At 38.9% G+C, this 17,351-nt stretch overlaps 1 protein-coding gene across 6 annotated transcripts in view; it reads right to left on the reverse strand.

The window, feature by feature from the left end:
* Window positions 1–345: 345 nt before the first annotated feature.
* Znf782 (zinc finger protein 782) overlaps window positions 346–17,351 on the reverse strand; it is a 32,502-nt gene continuing 15,496 nt past the window's right edge. For 5 of the 6 annotated variants that reach the window (XM_047526759.1, XM_047526763.1, XM_047526757.1 and 2 more), the window contains 2 exons: window positions 7,127–7,228; window positions 346–3,061 (listed from right to left, as the gene is read on the reverse strand). In XM_047526759.1, the coding sequence (XP_047382715.1) occupies window positions 1,197–3,061; window positions 7,127–7,228 (1,967 nt within the window). In that variant the 3' untranslated portion in view covers window positions 346–1,196. The remainder of the gene's footprint in view (window positions 3,062–7,126; window positions 7,229–17,351) is intronic. The other variant, XM_047526760.1, reaches the window with a different exon arrangement.

Genomic DNA, 17,351 nt, shown 5'->3' on the forward strand with positions numbered 1-17,351 from the left:
TTTTTGTATGAGTGAATGTCTGAATATTGTCTATTTTATTAATGTTTTCATATTACATATGAAACAAATTTTGATATAAAATTTCTAAATAACTGCTATTACTTACCTGTCTCAAAATTGATTCCCCTTGTATCTTTGAGAGATAATAAAGTTTGATGACTTGTTGAAACTTTCATATATTCAAAACTCAATTATCACAAATTTAATGAGATATTACTTTCTTCATAGACTTCCTGTGTGTTAAAATATTGGATTTCTACTCCCAATATTTACCTGACTGATAAAGTAGAGTTGTGGACAGTTGTGGACAGAAGCTACGGCCACCCAGGATATTGTCAGATTTTCCTATGGACTTTTCTGATACACAAGGAGTTCCTATGCCCACAGAAATCACATCCTTAGTTTTATTAAGTAAGGGTTGATGAGTTTAGGTCAATATCAAGTATCCCCAACCTTGCAGAAGTTCAGCAGAGAACAAGTTTATTTTCTTACTATAAAAATCCCAATTGAGTATGTGGAGGGAAACCCCTTTCGCAGAGTCCTTCTTTAACCACAGTTCCTGCCATCAGGAACTCTTTTATTCTTAATGTGTGGATTCCAACATTTCCCTAGAAGTAATCTCCACTCCATTCTGATGAGGAACAGAAGAAAATACCGAAAATTTGAGATGTATTTAATGAGACTTGTCTGTACCTGACCCCTTCATTCTATTAGCTAGGAGCTAACCATACAACCTCCTTTGGCGGGAGTGGTTGAGAAATGTCTAGGTGTAGCAAGGGACACAAAAGGAAATGGTTACTGGTCAACACATTCACAGTTAATCTTTGTAGGATTTCCCACACCCATTACCTGCATTCCTTGTCTGTTTTGATTATGTGGTTAGGTCCCTACCCTCTATTTTAGACTATACTGAGAAAGCTAACCTTTGGCTAAAGGTTATCATCCTTTCATTACTTTCTAGGTTTTCTCACTGTGATTTCTCTGATGTTTCATTAGTTTTGATTGCTTGCATAAAAATTTCACATTTTTATTAGTTTCTCAAAGCTTTTTCTACAACATGAACTGAGGATTGAATTCACAGAATATTTCCTATATTCATTATATTTCTAGTACTTCTTTGCTGGGTAGGTTCTGTGATATCCAGTGAGATTTGCACTCCAGTTGAAAGGCTCTCCATGTTTCCCGTGTTCTTTACATCATATATTTAATCCTGCATGAGCTTTCTGATGTTCTCGAAGGCTTGATTTCTGGCTGAAAGTTTTCCCACATTTATCACATTTGTAAGGTTTCTCTCCTGTGTGAGTTCTCTGATGCACTCTGAGGTTTGATTTCTGACTGAAAGCTTCCCCACACTGATGACAGTTGTAGGGTTTCTCCCCGGTGTGAGTTCGCTGGTGCTTTCTCAGGACTGACTTCTCACTAAAAGCTTTTCCACATTCATTACAGTCATAGGGCTTCTCCCCTGTGTGAGTTCTCTGGTGTCCTCTGAGATTTGATTTCTGCCTGAACGTTTTCCCACATTCATCACATTTATAGGGTTTCTCCCCCGTGTGAGTTCTGTGATGCACTCTGAGATTTGACTTCTGACTGAATGCTTCCCCACAATGATTACATTTATAGGGTTTCTCCCCTGTGTGAATTCTGTTGTGCCCCCTAAGTTGGGACTTCTGTCCAAAAGCTTTTCCACACTGGTTACATTTGTAGGGCTTCTCCCCTGTGTGTGTTCTGTGGTGCTTTCGTAGGCCCGATTTCAGTTTGAAAGCTTTCCCACATTCGTCACATTTATATGGCCTCTCTCCTGTATGAGTTCTCCGGTGATTCCTGAGGCCTGACATGTGGCTGAAAGATTTTCCACATTCACTGCATTCAAAGGGTTTCTCTCCTGTGTGAGTTCTCTGATGTACTATGAGGATCGACTTATAGTTGAAAGATTTTCCACATTCATTACATTCAAAGGGTTTCTCCCCCGTGTGAGTTCTTTGATGGATTCTTAAGCCTGACTTTGCACTGAAGGATTTCTCACATCCATCACATTTATACGGTTTTTCTCCTGTGTGAGTTCTCTGATGTTTCCTGAGGCGTGCCTTCTCACTGAAAGCTTTCCCACATTCATGACATTCATAAGGTTTTTCCCCAGTATGACTTTTCTGAGGCCGAATCAGGTGTGAATTCACAGAGTAGGATTTTCCACGTTCCTCACACTCACAGGCTCTCACCCTCATGTGAGTTCTAGGATGCTCACTAAGAGTCGACTGGCAATTGAATGTCCCTGAACATGTGTTGAAGTCTAAGGGCTTATCTGTTGTGTGAGTTCTCTGATGTACCAGGAGGGGTGAATCATAGCTGAACTTTTTTTCATATTCAAAGTGCTTTACCTCAATATGGATTCTCTGTTGTCCTCTAATGTGTGATTTGTGGCCAAAGAATTTCCCTCCTGTGTCAGTGTTTTGGGTGGTCCTACTGAAACTATTCCTGTTTTCATTAAGCTCATAGTGACTCTTGTCCTTTGAATGAATGCTCTGGGAGATGAAAAGGGTGGATCTGTCACCTTGGTTATCTCCAAATGCACTGAATTTATAAGATTTCACTTTTTGGTGGATACTAGGAGAAGTAATGAGGGCAGCCTTTTCAAGTAAAGTTTTACCACTTTCCTTATATTGAAAAGCTTTCCCCAAATTCTGAATTGTCTGATGCTGAATAACTTCTTCCTCATGACTGAGGGCTTTTGCATTCTTACTGTAAACAGAAGATTTCTCTCTAGGATTAGTTCTGTACTCCTTAATATTGAGGAGCCATCTCTCATAGAAGTCAAGCTCACAAGTTTTTCCTCTTGAATATTGACAGCATGAGGCCAATGGGCTGAGACTTGGATAAGTAGGACCTGAAATAGTACATTTACAAGGAATCATTCTTGCAGGGAAAATACTTATTTCCATATTACATGGTTTTTTGGAAATTTCTTGCTCTGTACTCAATGATTTGTTGGTGAACAAAACTTGCCACAAATGTTTGCCTTGGTTTTCTGGGTTCTTCTCTGAGACTTTTTCAGGTTGGGAGTCTTCTAAAAATGAGAAAAATAAAAATACTTTATTGTACTTAACACAGTTGTTATGAACGGGACGTATATACATAAGTTCTATTACGTATTTGATTCTGTGGTTTCTGGCTTAGCTTCCCAACAATTCCAGATATATACTCTTTATGTACCTTTTGTTTTTCCCCTAAAAAAAACTTTTTAAAGTAGAATGAGAGGAAAACAAAAAAGAACATACACATGCACTTGGCATCTTAAAATATAATTTTCAAAAGTGAGTAGAGAAAAGGATATGAAAGAAAGGAACAACTGGGAATGAAGTTTATTTAAAACAGTTGAGATCCTTGGAGGAGAAAAAATCAGGGAATGTGATGAATTTGACAGAGATTATCAGCACTAAGTAGAAGACAACAATAACAACAACAAAATCAATGCAGAGGTGTAGGGTGCAGTGCTGAGACTGGGGGTCTCTGATGATGTCATAGTGATGGTGAACAGCACGTTCGGGTACCCAGAAAGGACAAGCTGTGCTTTCTGAAAAGATACAAGCATCACTGATCTGGTCCGCTCCATTGTCCTGTCTGTAAGTCTTTCCACTAGACCAGACCTGTCATGCCTACTACTGTGTGAGCCACATGTCGCTCAGTTGCGTTACGACCCTCAGCATCACAGTTCAAAAAAATTAATGCAAATAGAACATGATTTAAACAATTTTGTGGGGTTCCATAATCTCCTGCTTTTTATTTTTATATTCGTAACTTATAGATAAGTGAGCTCACTCTACAATGGCCTGGCCTTGAGGATTATCAGGAATGCCAGTTTGGTGTTCAACACGATATTGATCACAGAACTGCTGAAAGATGAACTGGTACAGGCTGGAGCACCCATTCTCTGTCAGCACTCTCCACAGCGGGGCTGAGCAGGGTTTGCATCAGGGAGTAACACCGGATCTAGATTCTTACTCCGTCAAACGCAGATTACAAAGGTAAGATGATCATTAGCCTATCATTCTGGCTGTTGCTGTTGTTTCCATTCTGTGTATCAATACCAAAATTATTTATAATGGCATCAATTTTCTCATGTGGGAAGAAGTAGTCCCACAGGCCATGCTTTATTCTCTGCACAGCAGCATCATGGGAACACAAATGGGAAACTGAAGTGTGAATTGATGAGAGTTCGTCATTTTCTGCCTAGACTGGATCCACTGTTCCACTCTGCCTCTGGCACCTTGGTTCATTATATTAGAGATGTTTAGCAGTGACTCTTTCTAAATCATCAAGTGTTAATTTTCTTTCAATTTGCTCATTCATTTCCCCAACACCAGTCTTCTCCCTCTCCAATCCTTAATTCTACTTTTTAAACATATTCTATTGACTCAGAATCTTAAGGGCTTGTTTCAACCTGGCCCTAGGTACTTTACATTTCCTCATCATGGATTTCTTGCATCATATTTGATGCAACTGCCCTGCTTCTTCACATATTCTATACAAAAATGTCAGGCCTGTGCTAAAAACGTTCAAACACTGAATTAATTTTCCTAGGTACTAAGAGATAAAAGATCTAAGAGATGTGATTCAGGAAACAAAGTTTTACACTAACTGCCTGCCCATTATGTATTCCAGTTACCACTTTACTAGTCCCTGGATCTTTGCTCTCACCCTGACCTACAAATCTCTAAATGATCTACTTGGTTCATTTCCACCAATTTCCTTTTACTCCCACTCTTTCTCCAAATCAACTCGCATTCCTGTCTTATACGCATGTAATTTCATTTAGAAAGAGAGAGTGTTGTCTGAATGAAGCAATATGAAATTTCTCTTCTAAGGGGCTCTAGAGTTTACAATGTTACTAAAAAACACATGAGGCACACTAGAGCATGGAAGAGTGAAACATCCTGTTTTATCCACCTAGGTTATAATCTAGGCGAGTAAAGGAGCTCATAAAATGACTGTGTTCTCTGGCAGAGTTTCACTTCTTTTGATACATTCATGAAGTGAGGTAAGAATTTACAAAGAAATAACAGTATTTCAAATTTAGAGTAGGGGGCTAGGGCTGTAGCTCAGTGGCACAGGGCTTGCCTAGCACATGTGAGACACTGGGTTCAATCCTCAGCATCGCATAAAAATAAATAAATAAAGGTATTGTGTCCATCTACAACTAAACTAACAAAAAAAAAAAAAAAAAAAAAAAAAAGGAGAAAGAAAGAAAAAGAAAAAAAGATTATAGTAGGAATCTGAGCCAAAACTTAAAATGAGTAATAATGCTTTATTCCCCTTTTCTGGATATAGTTATTTTAATTATGAGAACCATTTTTGGCTTGACTATTTGCATCATTATAGTTTTATCTTTATCATGTCTTTTGCTTTACTTACTTTTCTTTGAAAACATTCTTGTTTTTTTTTTAAATATATATTTTAGTTGTTGATGGACCTTTATTTTTTTTTTATATGTGGCACTAAGAATCAAACCCAGTGCCTCACACATGCTAGGCAAGTGCTCTGCCACTGAGCCACAATCCCAGCACAACAACTCTTGATTTTTAAAATAAGACTAAAATTTCAACATAAGACTGCAAGTTTCTAAGCACTATTTTACCTGTTGTCCAAGGGTTCCAATGTGCATGTTTTTCATTTTTTTAAATCTTTTAAATATTGAACACTTTTGAATTACTCTTAAATATGCTTTTAAAGTTACATGTTCATTTTAAATTTCAAGACAGACTTTTTTTTAATCATATTGTATTCAAATAAGAGTTTCATTGAAAATAATCTCTGTACTCTGGAACTTACTGACATTTCCCTAAAATACATTTACATTTTATCAGTGTTCCAAGGTCACTTTAAGAGGGTTTATTCTTTGTTTTCAGAATACAGATTTGAAAAACAGGTTAGCTTCATTTTAATAAAACATGCTGACTTATAAATTCTAGAGCGGGGGTCATTAAACTTTTTCAGTAAAGGAAGAGGGTGAAGTCTCTGGCTGTGCCTACTGCATGGCCTCTGTTACAATGACTTCACTCTGCTTTGCAGAAGGAACCCATAAGCAGACAGGGCTGCGTTCCAATAAATCTTTCTTTACCAAAAGGGCAGCAGGCAGGATCTGATCTGAGGGGTGTAGTGTGCTGAGCAGTATTCTAGAGTCTCATCTGGTATCACTGGCTCTGTTATTGAAATCAGATAGGAATATTAAGGTCTACTGTATCTAATATGTTCATATTTCTTCTTACAATTCTTGTAGTTTTCTTTGTAAAAGTAAAAATTGAGATAATTTATTTGGTGGATATTTAAAACATATATTCTTTTAAAATTGTCTCTGGCATTATTAAAATGTCCTTTTCCTTATCTGTTTTTTGATCTGAACACTTAGTATGAGTGAGATAAACACTGAATTATGCTTATTGTTTTAACAATTCATAACTATAGTTTGAACTATCTCTTTAAGACAACATGGTACCATTGCCTTTTAAAACGTCAATTTAATCCATTTATATTAGTTCATGAGGCAAATACATTTGTCTTACTCTGTATTATGCTGTGGGTTTGAGACAGCAGGCCTGAGGAAGGACTGCTTCAGGGTTAGCCCTCTGCTAACCTTAGATTTCAAGAGGATTCCCAAGATTCCCAGCACTGCTCAGAAGGGTTCACTATACCAAAACCGTATCTATGCTGAGCATGTGCTTTCTGTGTGAACGTCTAGGCTTTTGATACATGATAAAGGGTGCCTATAAACCATCTACCAGACTTACAGATCATCTGATCAACTATGATTTGCTGAACCTGTGCTTTCCATCTGAATGCCTGGACTTCTGAACATGCTATATAAAAGGTACCTATGTGAGCAGCCCATGATAAAAATCCTGGGCTCCTAGGCCCATGAACTCCTGAGTAGACAACCTGTTACAACTCACTGCTGGGGAACCCAGTGTTTCTGTGCTTGTGCCTGTTCCCTGATATTGTGCCTCCTGCCCTTTTTTCATTGATTTTGTTCTGTGTCCTTTCTGTTGATTTTTAGCCACAAATATGACTGTATACTGAGTAGTATATGTCTTCCTAGTTAATCAGTGAGCTTTCTGCCGGTACACAAATAACTCACCTGAGGAACTCCTGTTTGGACATGCTTTCTCTTTATCTAATGACCATGGATCTTCTCCTTGTTCCAATGTAAAGATCAGTTCTGGTTTTGTAAAGCAGAACCCTGCAAGTAGGAAACAATTTAGAACCTGAGTTAGCTACATAGATTCCACTGTTCCTGAATGTGAAGGAAAGTACAGCTTCACAAATGGCACATTAAAGGTGTTTGCTATACCTTTTGGAGGGAGAGTGACAATAAAAAAAAAATATTTTCTTACACTCATAAATAATTTCTGTGAATCTCTGATCTGCAATCCTAGATAACATTATATGCTAAAATGGTCAACGTGTTGGATTTGACACAAGAGATTTCATGAAGACTTCCATTTCTGTCTATAGTTGAGTAAAAGAAACTCATTTGCCTCTCCACACCAGATATCTAAAATTAACCATGTCAGATATATGAAGGCTGTAGGCTAGACGAAAGGCAGGAGACAAACAAATGGGGTGAGCCCTATCATAATCACAGGTTGTTGCTGAGAGAATTTCCAAACCATAGCATGAAAAGAAACCATTAAACAGACTGGCAGATTCAGTGAGTTGACAAGACAGGATTAGATGTTTAAGGAAGCCAGGGCAGCTAAATCTGTAGAGTGAAATATCAGAGAAGAAATGGCTGTACTGATGCCGAGTTGTGTAGGTCTGCAGAAGGGGCTCTTACCTGTGTAAGCACGTCGGAAAGACCAGTGAAAAAGAACAGGCTGAAAAATCACCAAAGTGTTCTCAGAGGTAGGAACTTTATGTTACCACCAGCCAGGGTAGAAAACCTCCTAACTCATGACAAATAGGGTAGAACAACCAGAAGGGTATAGACTTACTACAGGAGCAAAATTAGTTCTACGCTACAATGAGCTCTGAATCCAACACAACAAAGTGTAAAGTAAACATTGGGAGGACTGTACTAATTCCAAGTAACTTAACGATATTCCAGAAAAGGTTCTGAAATATTTAAAAGACAACAAAATCTAGCACCCAACAACATGACATTCACACTATCTGGCACCTAGTTAAAAATAAAAATCAGTAGGTATGAACAGAATCAGGGACACATGACTCCGATCAAGAAGGAAAAGCCAGTCCTGGTGTCTGAGTGATTCCCAGGGCCCAGCAAGGGACCAAGTTTCCAAAGCCCTGAAGACAAGGGGTAACACACCAAAATATGGACTCATTTTCCACTCTACCTTCATTGGCCGAGCAGCAGCCAAGAACAAAGGCCGCATCTCCCGATACCTGCAAACAAATGCAGTATTGCCTCACGAATCGATTGCTTCTCTGAGATTCCCACAAGTGTATTTGGGGAGAAGCTTGGAGAACAAGTCGAGGAGCGACTGTCCTTCTATGAGACTGGAGAGATTCCACGGAAGAATCTGGATGTCATGAAGGAAGCAATGGTTCAGGCAGAGGAAGCGGCTGCTGAGATTACCAGGAAATTGGAGAAACAGGAGAAGAAGCGCTTAAAGAAGGAAAAAAAGCGACTGGCTGCACTTGCCCTGGCATCTTCAGGAAATAGCAGTAGCACTCCAGAGGAGTGTGAGGAGACGAATGAAAAACCCAAGAAGAAGAAAAAACAAAAGCCCCAGGAGGCGCCTCAGGAGAATGGAATGGAAGAGCCATCTGTCTCTTTCACCAAACCCAAGAAAAAGAGATCTTTTTCCAAGGAGGAATTGGTTAGTAGTGATCTTGAAGAGACAGCTGGTGGCAGTACAAGTCTTCCTAGGAGGAAGAAGTCTTCACCCAAGGAAGAAACAGCTAGCGGTGAAGAGACAGGCAGCAGGAGTGTCCCCAAGAAAAAGAGGAGGAGATTTTCTTCCAAGGAAGAACCAGACAGCAGTGGACCTGAAGAGGCTGCTGGCAGCAAAGGGAGCACCGAGAAAAAGAGAATACTGCAAAAAGCATCACAGGAAGATGAGAACGGACATTCCTTGGGGGGCAGGGGCACACCCCAAGGTGACTTCCCACTCCAGCTCCCAAACCCCAATGAAAAACAAATTCACAAAAAAAAAAAAGAAGGAAAAAACCCATGTGCAGAAACAGAACATGAAATGACACGATTTAACAGTCAAGGCCATTAGAAGAGCAGTTATACTTCATGTGTCCAAGAAGAGAAAACATAAAATCATGACTAGAAAAAGTTATCAAAAAAAGTTCCAAATTCAAATTCTAGATATGAAAAACAACAGCTGAAATGGAAAATAAACCTGTTGAAAACAAATAAGAGGGGCTGGGGTTGTGGTTCAGTGGAAGAGCGCTTGTCTTATGTGTGTGATGCACTGGGTTCCTCCTCAGCACCATATAAAAATAAATAAATGAAACAAAGGTATCATGTCCATCTACAACTAAAAAAATATTAAAAAAAAAAAAAGAAAAAGAAAAAAAAGAGGCTGAGCACAGTGGTGCATGCCTGTAATGCCAATGACTTGAGGTAGGAGGGTTGCGAGTTCAAAGCCAGACTCAGCAAAAGTGAGGCACCAAGCAACTCAATGAAACCCTGTCTCTAAATAAAATACAAAATGGGGCTGCGGATGTGGCTCAGTGGTCGAGGGCCACTGAGTTCAATTCCGGGTACCCCCCCTCTCAAAAAAAGGAAAAAACAAAACAAAACAAAAAAAAACAGTGGTCAAGTGCCCCTGTGTTCAATCCCTGATTACCCCCCACCACAAAAGACATAGAATAGTGACTTTAGGGCACAGCAATGAAAACTATCAAAGAAGAAACCCATGGAATCAAATGGAAAAAAGCAAACAGCAATCTGTGACAGGTGGTCTAACAGGTATAATCAGCTTCCAGAGGAGAAAAAAGATGGGGGGAAATTTGAAGAGATAATGGCCAAAATATTCCAGGTTTGATAGATTATATAAACTTGAAGATTCGAGACAACACACAAATGCCACAGAGAAGAAACATGAAGCAAACTATCCAAGGTACTGATAAAAAAATAAGAGACCTAATCTGTACAGATCACAAATTAAAAATTGACTTCTCATCAGAAATGATGCAAGCCATAAAGCAATGAAGTAACTCCTATAAAATACTAAAAGAAAAATCAACCCAGAATTACACACTTAGCAAATATATTTCAGAAAAAAACAGGTAAAAGAATTTATCACCAACTGACATGCATGATATGAAAACTTAAAGGAACTTTTCAAAGAGAAGAAAACTGATACTAATAGAAATTCGGATGCATACAAATAAATTTATAAAGAACAGCATAAACTACAAAAGAGGGTAAGAAATACACTTCTCCCGGTTTTAGGAGCCTTATTTAAATGACATGCTACCTTTTAGAACAACAATGTAATACAGGGTTTTTAAATATGTAAGATACGTGACAACCACAGAAGATGGAAGATGAAATGTTGAAAATTATCCTAAGATTTCTATAGTGCACATGAACTAATAAATTATTATTTGAAGGTAGTCTATGACAAGTTAATGGCTGTATGTTAATTCTACAGCAACTACATAACCCACAAAAGAGAAACAGCTCATAAGCCATAATGTAAATAAAATGGAATCATTAAAAACATGTAATCCAAAGTAGGTAGGAAAAGCAAAAAAATAATCGAGAAAAATTATTAGTGACTTGCTATGCAGTACGTTTAAACTTAACCCTATCAATAAAAACAGTAAATACAAATGGAATAATTACTGCAATTAAAAGACAGAATGACAGACTGGACATAAAAGCAAGATCTGTCTTAATCCCTTTCTCTTGGTCTATTTGGGCTGTTAGAACAATAATTCATCCATAAACTAGGTGGTTTATAAATAACAGGAATTTATTTTTCACACAAATTACTTATTATAATTCTTTTTTTTTTTTTGGGTGCTGGGGATCGAACCCAGTGACTTGTGCTTACAAGGCAAGCACTCTACCGATTGAGCTATCTCCCCAACCCCATAAGTCTTATGATTTATAAAAATAATTTATTTTTTCCTCTTTCTGGAGGCTGGAAATTCTAAGGCCATAGTGCCAGCATGGTCAGATTGTGGAAAGTGTCCCCTTCCAGGCTGCTGACTTTTAAATTTTATTTTATATATTTTTATTATTTTTATTTGTTTATGTTTTTTGGTACCAGGGATCAAACCCAGGGGTTCTTAACCACTAAGCCACATCCACAGCCCTTTTTTATATTTTATTAGACCCTGTCTCACTGAGTTGCTTAGGGCCTCACTAAATTGCTGAGGCTGGGTTTGAACTCATGATCCTCCTGCCTCAGCCTCCTGCGTCACTGGGATTACAAGCGTGCACCACCTTGCCCAGCTTCCAGGCTGTAGACTTCTGACTTCTGTAGTCACATGGTGAAAGAGCAGAATCTCTCCCAGACCTCTTTAATATGGGCACGAATTCCATAAATAAGGGCTCTGCCTTCAGGATCTTATCATCTCCCAAAGGTCCACCTCCTAATACCATTAACTTGCAGGTTAGGATTTCAACATACAAATTTTGGGCAGACACAACCATTCAGACTATAGTATCAACTATAGATACCTACAAGATATATAGATACCTAAAAGAAATTTATAAGGACACAGAAGAGTTGTAAGTAAAAGGTATGAGAAAAATACCATGCAAGCATAAAGAAGTCCAAGTGACTATATTAAAGTAAAATTAAAAAATGGAATATTGTCTGAGATAAAGATAAATACTGCATAGTGATAATGGGAATAATTCATCAAAAAGACATAACAATCCTGAATGTTTCTCCATCAAAACACGAGGCAAATCCTGATGAAAGAATAACCAAAGTCACAATTACAGCTGGACAGTAACACTACTTCCTAATAATTAGTAGAACAAGTGGATAAAACAGTATAAGAAAGGAGACAGAAGACTTGAACAATATGGTCAGCCAAAGTCACCAAATTCTCATCTATAGAACATTGATCCAAAAATGAAAACAAAGTATTTTCAAATACATGTGAAAGAGTTACCTAGGTTGGGCCCTGAAATAATTATAAACAAACTTTAAAAGGATGAAATCAACAGTAAGATATTTTGCAGAATGACCCAAGAAGGGCCAGGGATGTAGCTCAGTGGCAGAGTCCTCACCTAGCATTTGGGTTCAGTCCTTGGCACCATAACAATAAAATCCAAAGTTTTGCTGATGAGTTCCTACATCTTCTCTTTGACCTTATATATCCCATGCTAGAAGGTGGAAAAGCTGGCAATGAGTAACACAGAAAGAATAAAGGGAAAAAATTCCCCAAAGCTTGCTTGTTTAAAGTTTCAGGAAAGAGGTGGCCTAGCAAGACCGAATACTTTCAGACAATAACTGCTCTCATTCTACCCAATCCCCACATTAAAGAAATGCATCCCCACCTCCTTCCCCCCTAAGAGTGGAACCCAAACTTCCAGCCTCCAACAGAGCAGTGTCAGAGAAGGCTGAGTGGGGGACAGGACTCTCCCTCTGCCAGGAAGTGACAAGGTCCCCTGCCCCACATTGCCATGGGGAGCAGTAATGACACTTATTGAGAGCGTGAACTGCTGAGACCATGCAGGATAGTGACAGGCCCCTCTGCTGCTGTGGACAGAGGCTGGGTGGGGAACCTGGACTCGGAGCCCACCTTCTGGAAATGAGACGGCCCCTCTCTTCCCCGGCCACAATGGTTCTACCTGCTACATCAGATATAAATAAGACACGGATCTTAGAATATCTGAATATACGGGTTCGGTTATAAGTTAATTGTCAGGCCAAGATCCAAGACCATTTCAACTTAAGCAAGCAAAGACAATCAACGGATGCTAACACTCAGACTGTAAAATTATCTGAGAGGGGTTTTTAAATCAACTATTATACAAACGTGTTAAACAAGCAACAGTGAATGTGCTTGAAGCAAAAATTAGAAAATCTCTGCAAAGATATGAATAGTAGAATATGAATAAATAAATAAACAATAGAAGATAGGAAAATATTTTAGAATTGAAAAGTAACTAAAAATTCAAAATCCTGATGAAAGAATAACCAAAGTCACAATTACAACTGGACAGTAACACTACTTCCTAATAATTGGTAGAACAAGTGGATAAAACAGTATAAGAAAGGAGACAGAAGACTTGAACAATATGGTCAGCCAAACTCACCAAATTCTCATCTATAGAACATTGATCCAAAAATGAAAACAAAGTATTTTCAAATACATGTGAAAGAGTTACCTAGGCTGGGCCCTGAAATAATTATAAACAAACTTTAAAAGGATGAAATCAACAGTAAGATATTTTGCAGAATGACCCAAGAAGGGCCAGGGATGTAGCTCAGAGGAGAGGTCGGAGGAACGAATTCATGAACTTGAAGGCACAACAGTAGACGTTAACCCAGGGAGAAAATGGAATGAAAGCCACAGGAATCGATGACAGTGTAGCATACTATCTAACCCTGGTGTTACTGGGGTTTCAGAATGAGAAGAGAGGCTGAAAAGCAGTAAAAGAAACAATAGCTTAACAAATCAGTGGTTGCCAGCAGTAAGAGGATGGTGAGGGGCTGGGGCGGGTCACGAGAAAGGGGGAGGACAAAGGTCTATTTGTTATCAAACACTGCTGTCATCTTGACAGTGGTGATGGTCACACACACCTACATATGCCATAAACGACTTAGAACTACACACACCTGTCCACCGTCAAGCACCTGGTATTGACCGTGGTCTACAGTGATGTAATATATAACCACTGGAATGCCACGGAATTTTGGATTTAGAATTGTTGTTTTCTTGGCAGACGGATCCTTTTGTCATTATATAAAATAATTATTTTAGTCAGCTTTTTTTTACCACCGTACCAAAACGCCCAACGAGGACAACTTAGGAGGGAAAATTTATTTTGGGCTCACGGTTTCAGAGGTGTCAGTCCCCAGATGGCTGACTCCACTGTGTGGGCTCAAAGTGAGGCACCACATGGTGGGGGAAAGCTGCTCAGCCCGTGGTAGGGTCAGGGAGGGTGGGTGTGTCCCAGGGAAGATGCACCCTGTGAGGGCACGTCCCCCTGACCTCCTCCAGCCACACCCCACTTGACCACAGGTACCACCCAGTCAATCAGTCGAGGATGACAGGGCTGATTAGTTTCCAGCTCTCACAATCCGATCACTTCACCTCTGAACACTCCCACATTAACACAGCAGCAGCCTTTGGGGGGACACCTCGTATCCAAACCATCACATAACTCTTCTCACTGGCCATTTTCATTGCTTCAAAGCCTACCTTAGCTGATATTCACGGAGCCAATACTACTTTCTTATGATTAATATTGTATGGTGTAACTTCTTCTACACTTTCACTTTCAATCTACTTGTTTTTGAAGTGATTTTTTCTTGTAGACAGCATACAGTTGAGTCATTTAAAAAAATAATTCAATCGCTAATTATATCATTTTTATTATTTAATTATTGATATGCTACAGATCAACACTTCCAGCTGATGAGGTTATTATGCTTGTTCACCTGGCTGAGGAACGCCAGGGTCGCCACTGGAAATTACTCCTCCTCCCCTGTGCAGACTGTACCTGTAGAAGGAAGTCACCACACACAGCCCCCTAAAGAAGAGCAGGGGTATGCTCTATTTCCTGGAAGGGGCAGTAAACACAAAAATTACTAGGATAACTCTGTACAGGAGATTTTCCTACTTTTCCCAATTATTTATGTATATTCTGTGACTTAACTTAGTGTTCACTATGCTATTTTCCACTTTGGGTTATAAACCAGTAGTTTACTAGTGTTCATACTGCTGCAGTTTGGGCCCCGAATTCCTCCTCTATTCTGTCATATGTGCATGGTGCTGGTTCTTGAGCAACTCCTTACTTTCTGTCTCTACAAGATGCTCCATGCTCATCTTGCACATTCCTTGTCTCAGTCCCAGAATCAGCCATTTCCCCAGGAATCTTGGTTCTTTTTACTGGCAAATGGTACTAGATACTACTGATGGGTCTGTTTGGATGATCTATTTTTTCATGATTCAGTTTTGGTAGATTATGCGTTTCTAGAAATGTGTTCCTTTTATCCAGTGGTCCAATTTGTCGGTGAACAACTGTTCACAGTGTTCTCTTAGAGACATTTTCAATTGTGATATCAGTAATTTGAGTTTTCTTTCTTAGTCAATCTAATTTGTCAATTTTTTGGATTTTCTTGAGGAACCAACTACTTGGTTTCCTTAATTTTCTCTACAGTTTTTCTATCCTTTATCTCTTTTCTAATCACTATTATTTTCTTCCTTCTGCTAGTTTAGATTTAGTTGGATCTTCTTTTTCTAGTACTTTCAGATATAAAAGGTATATTACTAACTTAAGATTGTCTTTTTTTAATGTATGCATTTATGGCTATAAATTCTGAGCCTGGGAGTTACTTTCACTGCACCATCAAAGTTCTGGTAGATTTCTTTCGTAGGTTTTTCCGTCCTTCTTTTAAAATAATATTCTTTTCCTCAGAACTTCTTTTCTGGGCCCAAATCAGTAAAGTTGTACTCTGAAGGGATGCTGTCCTTTGACAGCATCATCTCAGGTCATCTCAGGCAGCTAAATGTGCATTGCATTGGGTCTCTCTGGAGAAAAATTCTGTGACTTGAACTAAATATTTAAATGTGGATTTTTTTGAAAACTAGTATTTAATATTGCTTTTTGTGAATGGCAAAACTGCCTACTCTACAATTTGAAAACCCTCAACTATTTTTTACTGCCACTAATTTCACATCCAGCCAAAGCGAAAATGTTTAAATTAACTGTGTTGTATAAATGGCACCCGAAACTTTTTAAAAAATTAGTTAAGACTTTTTGGCTCCGGCTGGGGTTGTGGCTCAGTGGCAGAGTGCTTGCCTAGCACTTGAAAGGCACTGGGTTCAATTCTCAGAACCACATAAAAACAAAGAAAATAAAGGCCCATTGCCACAACTTGGCTCATGGTTTCGGTACATGGGCAGCTGGCTTGAGGCATACACCATGGTGGACAGCCTGGTGGAGCAGAGCATCTCACCTTGTGGCAATCAGGAAGCAGAACGTGCAGAGGAGGAAGGGACCAGGGACAAGACATGCCTTCTAGGTATGCCCTCAGTGACTCGTCCTCCAACAAGGCCCCACCTCCTACCGTTTCCTCCACCTCCCAATCATCTATCCAACTATGAATCCATCAGTGGAATAATCCATTGATGAGGCAGAGCCCTCATGACATGATTACTTCCCAAAAGCTGTGCCTCTGAATACTGCTGCCCTGGGGACCAAGCCTTCAACCCGTGAGTCTTGGGGGATATTCCAGACCCAGAGTATAACAGAACTGTTATGTCTTCTCAGTGAATTAGCCCTTTAACCAATATACAATGTCCTTTTTGATCTTTTGAAAGAATTTTGACTTAATTCTATCTCCTCTAATATATGATAGCTACCTCTGCTTTCTTTTGGTTATTTTTTGCATGGAATATTTGTACCACTCCACCAGGCCCTCTCCACCATGGTGTATGCCTCACCCCACGCCCACAGTCCTGAAGCCAGCTGCCCATGTACCGAAACCAAGAGCCAAGTTGGGGCAATGGGCCTTTATTTTCTGTTTTTATGTGGTGCTGAGAATAATTTTTGTACCACTTCACATTCAATTTATTTCTGTTTTTAAATATAATTAAGATGCTGTAGGTAGACAGAGTTGGTTTTAAGTTTTTAAAAATTTATTCTCTCTCTGCCTTTTGGTTAGGGAATATAATCCATCTATATTTAAAATAAAAACTTATAATGTCTTCAGTCATTTTGCTCCTGGCTTTCTGTATGTCTCACAGCATCTTTGTCCTCATTTCCTTTATTACTGCTTGCTTGTGTTTAGGTGATTTTTTTGTAATAACACGTTTTGATTCCTTTCTCATTTCTCTTTGGGTATATTCCATAGATATTTTCTTTGAGGCTATCATAAGAGATTACATAACATATACATTCATTATCAATCTAATGTTCTCTGAATTATATTTGGTGTTTTTTGACCACTCACAGTTGAAGTGCTTCTTGCGGCATTTGGATTTTATTTTTCATTCTTCTATTTGCTGCTTTATTCTTTGTTGTTGTTGTTGTTTTTCCTGCTTCACTCTTTTTTGACGTCTCTTTTTTATTAGTAATCATGATTATACATCACTGTGGGATTTACTATGGCGTATTTGTACATGCACATAATTTCATCAATCTCATTTCTCCATAACTTCTACTTCTCCTCCTTCCTCCCCCAATC

The sequence above is a fragment of the Sciurus carolinensis genome, chromosome 15 (assembly GCF_902686445.1).
Source record: "Sciurus carolinensis chromosome 15, mSciCar1.2, whole genome shotgun sequence".
Classification (NCBI taxonomy): domain Eukaryota; kingdom Metazoa; phylum Chordata; class Mammalia; order Rodentia; family Sciuridae; genus Sciurus; species Sciurus carolinensis.